The following is a 12,553-nucleotide window of genomic DNA, read 5'->3' on the forward strand; positions in this document are numbered from 1 at the left end:
GGAAGTGCTAATGGAATCAAGACGGATTTGAACATGTCGATGGACATTTGTATAGGGACTACAATTGGAGTTCTTATTTGTGTTCGTGAGGCTAGTGGGAGCACACACTACGAAAATATGTTTACATTTAACTAATACTTTTACATGTGATTCTGGATTCGGGATTGTTTTCCGTTTTGTTAATTAGATTAGCATAAATCCCAACATATGCAAAAGTTTCACATCAATCTATATGTTATAACATTATGATGTTAATCATAAATTTGTTACAATTTGATTAATTACCAAATCGAATTCTCTCAAGATGCATGATGCAATTGAATAAATTCCAATTACTTATCTCGTATAATTCATCATATTTGTCTCTTTCTCAATAATTTATGTTACAACTTTTAAATTATTAAACGATGACATAATTAGAATTGTATATATTTGATAAGGGAAAAAAATATTTTAACAATAAATATTGGAAAACATATAGCAAGTCTATAGGAAGAAGTCCTTAAGTATCATGTTCCTAATTGATAACTTTAACCATTAATATATTATATTACATATAAATAAAAATTATACAAATAAGATGAATATATATTGAGATTAACCCAATAACAATTAAAAATACAAAAATTAATTTTCCATATAAGTAATAAATGTGGTAGAAATCGGTAAATAAATAGTGCGATAGGTCAATATGATGTACTTCTATCTATTAAGGAACTGACTAAGTACGAACCTTTAACTATAAACAGCCTTGCCAACTTTAGCAACAGTCTTCAAACCACATATAGTTTTAAAAAAAAACCAGAGATTGCTAATTTGCTACTGTACAAAAATGTCCTGTTTATTCTCTTGATTCCCTCTTGCACTTGTGTTACATAGTTAAAATAGGAGGGTGAAACGCCCGATGAACCGGAGAAAAATACCGTGTGCTAGATCCTCTTACAATCTGGTAACTGCATGATGCATAATTTTCAACATTTTCTGGACAGTTATTCCCAACAGAAGATACTTGAAATATCAACAACAAAGAAATCGAACAAAAGATGCCAGAATGCCACTGAAAGTGTATTTACCTATAAGAACATTAGTTTAGAATAGAAACCACAAAATCTCATAGTAATACAAAATATTCAGAAAAGTTTTAAGTTAAGTTGAGATAAGAACCTTGAGACTATGAGGTTCAGATTCCAATCCATGTAACATCATCATCACATTCGTGCAAATCGTAATATTAACACTGCCATCAAAGTGGCAACACGGAAGAAAATGTCGTTCACGTTCTTGTCCACTCTCACCATCATTTCTTCCTCTTCAAATTCTAATTTCATAGAATTCTTTCCAATGTTTATGATTGTGTTTCTCAACTTATTTACTTCCCAAGATAGACAAAATAGTCCAACACCAAACCCAGAGGTCAGGAAATTGGCTGCGCAGAAAGGTACGCTTCCAGAAACTACTATATGGATCACAAAGAAAACGACAGCAAGTCCGGTTCCTGTGATGCTGGCAGAGAACTGAGTTAACAGTAGAGGTAGTGCAGGACCAGCTTTATTCAGTAAGTTTGTCACTGTTTTCCCATTTCGTTTCTTATCCATCATTATTGATAGAAGCATCTCACAAGCCTGAAAAGAGTTGACCTTGCAAAGATCCCTGTCGTTGGCTGCTCTCTTGTTCTTCCTCTTTGAAGATGGCTTCCGTTTAACTCTCTCAGGACTGAAACCAAAATCAAGTCAGAACATCGAGATTAATATGTTTGATTTAGAGTTTCCTTGGGTTTAACTTATTTTTAGTACTTAAGTTTGTCTTCATTATCAAATGGATGATAAACAAACCAATACGAATCTAACAAGAAAGTAACAGTTCAAACTTGGTCGATTCATTTCCAACAGGAGCAGTTGACTTTTGAACCCAAATTTCCCCATTAATTTCTCATCATGATTAGAGACAGTTTTAGAAAAAATTGAAACATTATACAGTAATTGAACGCAGGAGATAGTATGCTATGATACTTCGAGGTGGATTACTGGATTTTCCAAAAAAGATGGTTGTATAACCTTTTGTATGGTATATGGTTTGGAGGAGATTGTTGAGCAACAATATGGGTATTCCTAAAAGTCTCATTATTTGCTGCGAATAAGAAAGGGAAAGAATAATCTGTATATCATCTCTTTTTTTAATGCAGATTATAGTTCAAATTCAGTTTGGAGATGCAGCTTTCTTTTTGTGCTTATCAAGGTTTTCTGAGTCTTATTTTCAATTTGAAGCTACAGCCAGGATTGCTGTCACTTCTGAATATCATGGTGCATCAATTCATGTGCCTTATCTGGGCATCGTCTCAAGTTTAGATATCACTGCTGCGTCTATTTCAGTTTATGTCATTTTAATTCACAGTTCTGTTTGCTCTCAGCGTGTTTGCTTCATGAATGGTCAGTGATGTTTTCTTTATTCTTTGATGTCGATCTATGATCCTTGTCTAAGATTGAAAGGAAATCTTGTCAATTTTTACAACTTGCAAAGGAAAAGTACTCCTTAACCTTCCTAGAAGGTGGGAGACTCGGAGAGGAAGAATACTGATGCTACTTAAGGTATTATTGGTTTCAAGGTTCTACGTCTGTACCAAAATGCTGCTTTTTGGTTATTAAATAGGATTTTGATTGCCAACAAAAAAAAATATGGCGTATAATTTTTAGTCACTCTTGTCAGGATTCAAAGTATATTTGCGTTATCAGATACGGAGTACATGGAAAAAGGCTATACTCTCGCAAGTGGCCACAATCTATATGAAGCAAGAGGAGAATTGTGAGGCAATGTAACCAGGAGCAATAAATGAGTACACCGCATGTTTTATGAAGTAGGGAGTTGTGTGGCTCTGCAACTAAGAGCACTTATCAAAATGATGACATCAAATTTAAAAAGTCTAGTTTATGTAATTTGTGAACTTCAGTCTTGTGTAGCACCTGTTTAGTTCTAGCAATTCTGATAAAAGGAGGGTAAGATTGCAAGAAGAAAAATCATTACCTCTTAAGGGGAGCAACGGACAAGGAGTCTAGCTTCAAAGGAGACAAGTATGTACGATCCTGCAATTTGACAGCACCTTTCCTGTAAGAACAGTAAACAACCACGAATTCAGTGACACTGTAGCACTTATTATGTCCGGTTTTCAGGACATATGAGCCCAGCAAAGAAAAGATTGGTCAATTTCGAGCACGAAATTCATTAAGGTGGTGACACTAGTCTCAACAAAGATTTAACTATTCAATTAAAATGAATTAAATATGGACATTTAAGAGAAACTACTTTGGAGATCAGCAGTGTCCTATCATCCGGAAATTTGAGATTAAGGCATATGAGGTTTTCACTAACCTAGTTATGTTTCTCACACTCTTATCATTTCCCTAAACTGCCCCCCTCTAAAAGAAAAGAAAAATTTAAAAAGGGACTTTAAAAAGAAAACTGGAAAAGGATTGCTGCATTAGAATACCCTAAACTCCTTTCAGCATAGTCCTGCAAATATTTGCTGTATCCATAGAGGGACTGGGTTCAGCCTCCCAGGAGTTACAGCATGTGAGCTGGTTTTTGCTTCTTTTCGTGTCTGTTTCAATGGACTCATGATGCTTCAACAGTATACTTCACTTGCTACCGTACTTATTAGTATCACTTGCTACCTTACGTATTAGTGATAATCTACCATCAACAGTAAATTAAGGTATAAGAATTTGAAAACGATATATCTACATGTGAATAAAGCTAGTGCCAGCATTGGAGCATCTCATTCACATTCTGAATATAGTTGGTGACAACGTAAATAAAAAGCTACAGGACATCAGTTCAATCTACAAGCTAGCATCACAAGAATACTTCTCTCGAGTAAAAGCGATAACTGAAAAATGGAAAACTATCAGCAACTACAAGTCCTTGAACAAAAATTTGAACAAAAATGTAACCCAAAATAAAATGAAGACTTAACTAGATAAAATTACACGTACCATCTGAAATAAGGCACAACCATCTGCTTTCTCCGTGCTGTTTCCTTTGAATATTTAAGCTCTTCTAGAACTGAAGCCAGATCCTTCATATCAGTCATACTACCAACAAAAGAAATTCGCCCATCAGGATGAACTGATATCGTCGAAGAAGGAAGATCGCGGACCAGATCAGAATTAGCAAGGTGTAGCAGGTGCATATCAGCAGTTGGTGCTTGAATCCTCACCAAGTCTGGGAATATTGAAGGGTCTAGGTAATCCCTTTCCAACTCATTTGATCCAGACATTAAAAATGGTGACAACTTTTGATGCTTCGTCAATTGTTCATCTATGCTGAAGAGGTCGTAATCAGCTTGCTTATCTGGAACAAATACCATAAAACCACAATTATAAACCCACCATCATATCCTGTAAATCACCTTACAAAATACCACTTAACATAATCTCCTGGTTTACATGTGCCTATCAATATTCACATCTAACTCGATATTGTTCCACTAATTAGAGTTCGTAATTAGGTACATAAACAAAACATAGACAGAAAAGTGGAATCTCAAACAAGCACACAGACACACGCTACGGAAGGCCATCCAAAGAGAAAGCAAGTTCAACAGATAGGAGATCTACTATCGAGGGACACAAACCTTGAGCATCACCAAACAGAGGCATTCTTCTGATAGGAGCAGCCCTAATAAATTGGCTATATCCATCTAACCCACCCACGGATCTTGAATATTCATCATGCTCGTAAGGTGTCAGAGAAAAGGTGGTTGATCTTACTGCCTCGTGCCTCGGTCCAGTGGTTGGTAAAAGCTGCGGGAAATCCTGAACATGACAGACACAAATTAGGTTTACATAATTACATCAAGTTCACAAAATTAATAGATGTAAAATCAAACATATGAAAACCCCAACTAAATTATCATCAACAAAGCAGCAATCAAGCAATAATCTTCCATTGATCTGAAAATTTATAATATTATATTGTATTGATCTGAAGATAAATAATAATATTGGAAGTTTGGAACATCATGATTTACAGGTTTTAAAGTAACTAGATAAATTTAAGCTCAATCGAGGGAAGAAGCATCTCAACCAAAACCAGCAAATACATAATAAAATACGGATATAAAACTTAAGCCAGAATATCCAATTAAGAACAAATTCCCAACAACAACAAAACCAACGACAACAAAAATCAAACAATTCATATAACTAAGTTACTGTAAAATCGAAATTCAACCACATATTAAGAAGAAAATCAAACAACCCAGGAAATCAAAACTCAAACTTTATACTGCGAAATTGTATTCAACCCATAATTCAATATAAAAGAAGGAAAATCAAACAACCAATTATACTGTAAAATTGTATTCAACGCATGATTGAAATAAATAAAAGAAAATGAAAAGGGGAAACATTATACAGAAATTCAACAAAATAAATAAATTAATTAAGCAAGATGAAGGACAAACAAACCTTGAAAGGCCTGGAAATTGGTTGCTCTTGGTGGAATAGAAGTCCAGGAGGACAGCCATTATAAGTAGAAGCCATAAGAGAAATCAAAAGCATCTACAGAGAAAATCTGAGTTCAGAAATTGTAGTTTCCGAGCCCGGAATTTCCTGCAATTTTATGACCTTTGCTTACTACCATGCTCATATTATCTGACAAACTGGCCTCTATTTGGCTTCGTCGATTATTTGACAAAATTTGGAGAATTTTGAGTGGTGAAGAATGAAAATTTCTTTGGTGACAGGTGAGTTTTGGCACGCAGTTTTTTGGCTTTATTTTACTCTACTTTTGTGGTATTGTGTTTATTTTTTATGCATCCAAATTTGGGATTCAACGGTAATGATGTCGGTTAGCTGAATTTATTGAAATTAACTCACGAAGTATTCTGCATAGAGTATTTGAATTGTGTATTGGCGTATTGTTATTCAACGTCCGCATACGCTAAAAACGTCCACAAATTCTAACGTAAAAGTACGATATTACTCTTATAAAAAGTCAATCCCGCCTCTTAAAGTTTTCACTTCAAGTTTTCGGAAGCCCACTTTAAATTTCCGGCAAGTTTTCGGCATCACTATTTTTAGTGTCATATTGCACCCCCACCAACACAACCCTTGTTGACCACCAATCCACCATCACCTGCCTCCCTGCGCTCCACCATTGACAACAAAAGAGCCGCCCCACGCTCCACCTCCACATCACCACCACAGCAGCCCCGCACACTCATAATCAACCGCACGTTTCGTCGTCTGAGGTTATGAATTTTAAAAAATTTCAATTTTTTTGCGGTATTGGGCCGCCCATAGATGGCGGCCCGAACCATGTGTGGGCCGCCCACAATTGACGGCCGAAACCATCCCACACATGCCGCCATCTCTGGGCAGCTCACACATGGTTCAGGCCGCCAATTCCGGGCGGCACAGATATGGTTCGGGCTGCCATCTCTGGGCGGGCCTTGTGTTTAAAAAAATTGAATTTTTTTCACGCCATGTAAAAACGAATGTAATAAAAATAAAATTTTAGTTTATTATTTCATTTTTAATTTCGGATATTTAAAAAAATATTGCCAAACAAAAAATTTATTGAATTTCATAATTAAAATAATTAATTAATTGAAAAAAAAAATGTTAGAAGTTTTGTGTTAAATTAATTTGTTTATAAATAGAGAAGGGAAGAGGAGGGGTGAAGTAAGGGAGGGGTTGACGGTGGTGGCGGTTCTTTGACGGTGGCAGCAGCTTTTTGGGTTGTTGGTGATGGCGGCGGGGTTCACCTATGTTGTAGGTGGCCGGATAAAACAGGGAAGGGAGGGAAAAGGTGAAGGGGGAAGGGTGAATTGAGAGAGGAGAGGTGATTTTCTTTTAAAGGGTAAAATTGTACTTCATCATAAATACGCGGACATTTTTAGCGAATGTGGACGTCGAATAAAAACCCCCATTTGAATTTCATTGAAATATACTTCTTCTATTTATAACAAAAAATATGAACGTGTTCATTAATCTATTATCTATTATATAAGCCAAGAGAGGAGGGTTAAATGAGTAAATATACTTTTCGTGTCCCCCTTAGAAAATACTAAATTAACCTATTATATTCAACCCTTTCATTCTCTCTCCCCTCAGTCCTCACCAACCCCCGTGCTTCTCATTCCTTCACGCTGCTTCTCCTCACCAAACCAGAGCAAGAGAAATCGAGAGGAGAGAGAAAACGAGAAAACGAGAAAACGAGAAAACGAGAAAACCTAAGTATAAAGTTTATACTAATTCAATTAACACAAGGAAACAAGCAATTAAGACCCCCCATGATATCGGCGAAGGCGTCTATGGCGGAGGCTCCGGAGGAACAAAAAACCCCAAAACCTTCGAATCTCCACAAATCAAATCTCAGAAAAATAAATCACAAAGAGAGAAAAATATCTCAGAAAACCTACGAATCTCTCTCAATCTCCAAAGTCACCGGCCTTATTTGTTTTCCCCATATTTGAATTTGAAACTCTACGAGAATTTCATTTTCTCTCTCCTAATGAACGGGCGGAAGCTCCTGCTGCGTGAGCAAGGGGAGGTGAGTGATTGTCAATTCAATTTTTATTTTTATTTCGTAGATTTTGTCATTTGAATTTCTTTCAAATTCAAGGTTCCATTGAAGATTTAGAACTAATTTTCTTCAATATTTAGTTTGATGTTGAAGGAGATGTTACAGCAGCCGCTGGAGGCCCCGCGCCAAAGAAGATGACGTTCAAGAAGTTTAGCTACCTGAATTTTTTGTGGTACACCTGAATTTACCCCTTCCGGTAATCTCTAAATTTCTATTTATATTTGCTAAATTATTATCCCAATTTCTCGAGATTTCTATTGGTTTTACCCGATTTTTCAATTAATTTTAGGGTTTGATTTTTGGGCCTTTCTGCAACCGGTTTATTGTTATTTAGGCTAGAGTTTCTGGGGTTTCTGAGGTTTGTTTATCAAGTTTAGTCTCTTTACTTTCAGGGCCCACCAATTGTTTGTTGATTTGCTTCTTTCAAGTTCTTTGTGTTAATGTGTCGAATCTTTTATGGGTTTTTTCCTGGTTATTTTGATTGTTTTTGCTAGAATTTGTGGAGTTCTGAGGGTTTTTTTCCTTGTTATTTTGGTATAGTTGGTGAATATCAAATATTTCTAGGGTTTATCTATTATGGTGGTGTTAATATCAAGTCATGTCTCTTTACTTAGGGCCCATAACAAGTTTGATGATTTGTTTCTTTCAAGTTCTTTGTGTTAATATGTTAAATCTTTGATAGGGATTTTTTCGGGAATTTTATGAGCTTTGTTTGATAAAAGCAGATTCTTCACATTTTACGATAGGGGTTTTCATGTTTTTTTTTTGCTAGAATATGTGAAGAATTGAGTGATAAAGATTTATGGTGTTGAAAGTTTCATTGATTGCTTGCTTTTTTATATGGATGAGTGGTGGTTTTGTTTCTTCAACGTACCCATAACAATTACTTAGAAGAGGTAAAGATAGCAACAAGTGAAATGAAATTCACCTTGTGATCGAGTTTGTAAACACAGGAATGTGTGCCTGTAAATCAAAACTCCAAAAACACGGCAAAAACAAAGGCAGATTTATTATTACCTGACTAGCTTCGAATAAGAGCCAGTAATACAAGTTGTGACATGCCAGTAATGAGATAGTGATGCAGAAAGAAATATATATTCTGTTATGAGTGTTATTTTTAAATTCCTGAAAATATTCTAAAAGAATTTGTTTTCTTTTCTTTTCATACTTATGTAGGGTTTGGCTATTTTATGATACAAGAGTGAGTTCATTGGTGAGCTTGCATAGGGGTTGAGCTTTGTGTCTTTGATAGTGGAGAGTTAGTTTTGTTCTATGTAAATTCACTTTGATGGATGATTGAAGAAAGTTGTTGTATCTTTTCTTGGAATACGCTAGATTGGTAGGCAAAAAAGGCGTTTGGCTTTGCTCGAAAGGTGGTTGCAAACGTGGAAGGCTTAAAGGAGGTAGTGCAATTTTCTTAGGAGTTATGAGCACGGTCGTTGTCTAACAGGCATAGACTTTTCCCGCAACCCCTCGACTGAAACTTTATCTTTACATATCTATACTAATATATTAAAAGACGTTTAGGAAAACGTATATGTGTCACGTATACCCCCTCCTTATACACCACGTCACCACTAATAAGGATCACGGCATGTTATTGACAACCAAAAATACATGTAGCAAGGAACGAACATCAAACCTCATGGATTAAAGTTTCATTTCCTACCATCTCAACTAGCTACAATATTTGTTATATTTTCCAATATAAATGTAAAATACAGTCTTTTAACAATGGGCACATTTTTACAAAAGTAAAACTCGGAGCAAAGCCCGGGCCACACACTAGTTAGAAAACTAAATTATGTAGACATGTTTTGTATGTAAAGATAAAATTTTTCATTGAATTAAGCAAGAGTTTGAGGTGGGTTTCATGGGGTTTCGTTTCAAATTGAACAGATGTGGTACAGCCGTATAGGGGTCAACTTTTTAATTCCTTTTTTTGAGTTTCTAAAACGACGATTTTTTGGAGATATTTTCAATAATTATGCTCCCTACAGTCCACCCGTAGACATGTTCTATATGTAAAGATAAAGTTTTTCATTGAATTACTGTATTCTTTGAGCTCAAATTTTTTGTCAATTTTAATTTTGAGAAAATTTGATTACTCACTTCTTAATTTTGCTTGATTTTCCCTTTTTTTTGGGTTTTTGGAGATTTCAGGGCCGCCTCAGTTTCTTAATAATTGCGTAGAAGATCAGAGTGTGGGAAGAGATATAATTGTTCATCGTGTTCGCAGGAACAACATAAACAAGAAAGATATGCCTACTGGTATTATGCCTTCTTCATTTTTTAATTAATCATTTTTTTTGTTTAAGTTAATTAGACCTAAAAAGAACGAGCATATAAATTAATAATTCGTATTTTGTTTGGGTTATCCGTCATCTGTTTTGATTTCAATTTTGTTAGGTTTTCTTTGGGGGTTATTGTTAGGGTTAAGTAATTGAAGAGAATTCACTCAGAAAGATTTTATAGTTTTTTCTGAAGGAAATATGTCCTTCACCCAAGGTGCATTAGTCTAATACCAAGGTTCAGATTAATTACGAACAATTAATTGAGTGAGATCAAGTGATCGGAACAACTAGTTGGAGCAATGCTTCCGATCAGTGAGTTCTAATGTATATTAGGCTCACAACTTACACTTGACTTAACCTATAAGGTCACACCATTGGCATGTAACAGATCATCGGATTAAATGAATTTATAGCTTTTCGGGAATTAGTTCGGAAAAACATAAATATACGATATGACGTTGGATCGGAATCGTATATCGTATCCCGAATATTTGTAAGCTAGGCGAAACGAATAATCATATCGTATGACGGTGATTCGTCAAGTACTATACGATAAACAATAGTCGTAAGGCATTGGTCGCAGATACGAGCAAGATAAGGTTGTCGGCCCGTCGAGCCAAGCGCGCAAGGCCCAACGAGCACAGCAGCTCGCCAGCGCGAGAGCAAGGCCCGTAGGTCTGCGACTGGGCGCGCGCGGGACAACAGCAGTGGCAACAAGCAGCAGTGAGGCCCAAGGCCCATGGTTGCGTTGTTGTACGCGCTGCTCGTGGGCTTTGTGCGAGAGCTGGCCGGTTGAGATAAAGGCACATAGGTTGGAGATTTCTAGAAGGGATGATATCACACACTTTTGGCCTTTTGAGGTCATGACTTTGAGAATTTTTTCATGGTGTTAACCTATCTGTAAATTTAATCATACTAGGTATCCATAATTTCTGAGTTTGAAGGGGGGATTGAGTTTGGCGAGGTGAAAAGATTGTAGCTTGAACATATAGGTCAAAGATAGCAACTTGACTTAGAAATAGCTTGAAACGGAGCTCAAATTTGAATGAAAGGTCCAAACACTTGAGATGTTAAATTGATTGGATGGGTCAAGAATCCAAATCTTGGAGAGACATCGATAGTAACTAGGGGTTGGGAAATGTTTTTGGTTAGTTAAGCAAGGTGAGATTTGGGATTTTCTATTAAGCAAGAGTTTGAGGTGGGTTTCATGGGGTTCCGTCTCAAACTGAACAGATGTGGCACATGGGTCAACTTTTCAATTCCTTTTTTGAGTTTCTAAAATGGCGGTTTTTTGGAGATATTTTCAATAATTAGGCTCTCTACAGTCTACACCTGTAGACATGTTCTGTATGTAAAGATGATTTCTTTTATTGATTTTACTCTTTAATTTATAGTGTATATTATTATATACAGTTTTTTAAGATAAAACAAAAGAATTATGAAACTTTTGTGTTATTTTACGAAAAAGGCAAATTGCTTTTTTAGAAGTTTCATGTTCTCATACCTAGCTATTGACTTATAGGCTAGATATTTGGATGGCATAACAGCAGGACGAAATGGTGTTGCACAAGATGGTTTTGATCGATGTTTCAAGGAGTCCGTGATGGTTGGATATAACTGGGGATTTGTTAGGGGTGTTACTAGGTAATGGACCCAAGGATAACATGTGACAAAGCCATGAAACTTCTTGGTGACTTTGAGTTGGCAATGACTAGCGTATTGACTTTATGCTTGAATTGGTTTCTTATAAACTTCCAGGTGATTATGGAGTACTTAGGGCTTTTCAATTTATATAGGCATGTTGTAAATTTTATTGGTGGATGTCGTAGTGAATTATCGTTTCTTTTCTCTTCATTCTCAATTAATTTATTCTCAATCTTTTATTGAAAGTATTCTTTGTTTTATTTCAGCAGAGAATATCTGAAAAATGTGTCATAAAATTGTTATTTCTTTAAGTCCACATATTGTTCTTCACATATTACTCAAACAATGTATTTTTTTCTTTCAAAATTATTGTAAGGTAAAACAAAATAATTATGAGACTTTTGCGTTATTTGTTAATATTGATGATTTGTTCTTGATTTTACAGTATGTTTGTTTAAGGGGATCAAATTTGCCTTTTTACATTCACATGCATCGCGTGCATATAAGATTAGTTTAAAACAAACGAGCATAGTCGTATAAGTATGTTCATATAATCATATCTTCATAGCTCATATTCAAGTTTATTTATCATACGGAGTTTAAAAATTGTTCAAACTCGACTCATTTATTAGATTAACGAAGACCAACAAGCTCTATCTAATCGCCTAGTCCCAAGTCCGAGCAATTTATTAAGAGTATTGACTCAATTACACCCATGCATATAAGATAGATTAACGACGTTTTTAAAAAAGTTTACGTGACACATGACGCTCTATTTATGAGTAGTTCGCTCCATATAATCTTCATATACATAAAAAAATTGTCCATCTGGTCTTGAGTTTAAGCAATAAAGCATTTACCACTAAGCGATTACATGTTTCATTTTGTCATTGCAATAAAAAAAATTAAATATGAATGTTATTAATGTAGTAATCCGGAACATTGTCCGGACCCAAAAACTAGTTATATACTTCATACTAAAGACACACCATGAATGTCACAATTTCAAAAGTGTAAACAACTTCTAGAAA

At 35.5% G+C, this 12,553-nt stretch overlaps 1 protein-coding gene and 1 long non-coding RNA gene across 3 annotated transcripts; one reads left to right on the forward strand and one right to left on the reverse strand.

Moving 5' to 3' along the window:
• Positions 1 to 525: 525 nt before the first annotated feature.
• LOC110803322 (uncharacterized) lies at positions 526 to 5,775 on the reverse strand. Of its 2 annotated transcripts, none has more exons than XM_022008825.2 (6): positions 5,463 to 5,775; positions 4,628 to 4,808; positions 3,987 to 4,344; positions 3,019 to 3,099; positions 1,165 to 1,713; positions 526 to 1,073 (listed from the first exon to the last, which is right to left on the reverse strand). In XM_022008825.2, exons 1-5 carry the CDS (start codon positions 5,553 to 5,555, stop codon positions 1,209 to 1,211), a joined length of 1,218 nt encoding a protein of 405 aa, XP_021864517.2. In that variant the 5' UTR covers positions 5,556 to 5,775; the 3' UTR covers positions 526 to 1,073; positions 1,165 to 1,208. The 2 variants fall into 2 exon arrangements, with proteins under 2 accessions (XP_021864517.2, XP_021864518.2); XM_022008826.2 differs by having other exon boundaries at positions 526 to 953; positions 5,463 to 5,772.
• Positions 5,776 to 7,215: 1,440 nt separating this feature from the next.
• On the forward strand, positions 7,216 to 11,907 carry LOC130466092 (uncharacterized). Its single transcript, XR_008926117.1, has 4 exons — positions 7,216 to 7,551; positions 7,665 to 7,780; positions 9,748 to 9,855; positions 11,401 to 11,907. It is a non-coding gene; the product is annotated as an uncharacterized lncRNA (long non-coding RNA).
• The last annotated feature ends 646 nt before the right edge of the window (positions 11,908 to 12,553 follow it).

This window comes from Spinacia oleracea, chromosome 1 (assembly GCF_020520425.1).
Source record: "Spinacia oleracea cultivar Varoflay chromosome 1, BTI_SOV_V1, whole genome shotgun sequence".
Lineage (NCBI taxonomy): Eukaryota > Viridiplantae > Streptophyta > Magnoliopsida > Caryophyllales > Amaranthaceae > Spinacia > Spinacia oleracea.

Excerpts from the sequence above, each read along its gene's own strand:
- LOC110803322 (XM_022008825.2), bottom strand. The coding sequence starts at position 5,555 with ATGCTTTTGATTTCTCTTATGGCTTCTACTTATAATGGCTGTCCTCCT. Across the intron at positions 3,100-3,986 it reads GTTGTGCCTTATTTCAGATG|GAAAGGTGCTGTCAAATTGC; the intron begins GTACGTGTAATT and ends CTGTTCTTACAG. Across the intron at positions 1,714-3,018 it reads TCCGTTGCTCCCCTTAAGAG|TCCTGAGAGAGTTAAACGGA; the intron begins GTAATGATTTTT and ends TTTTGGTTTCAG.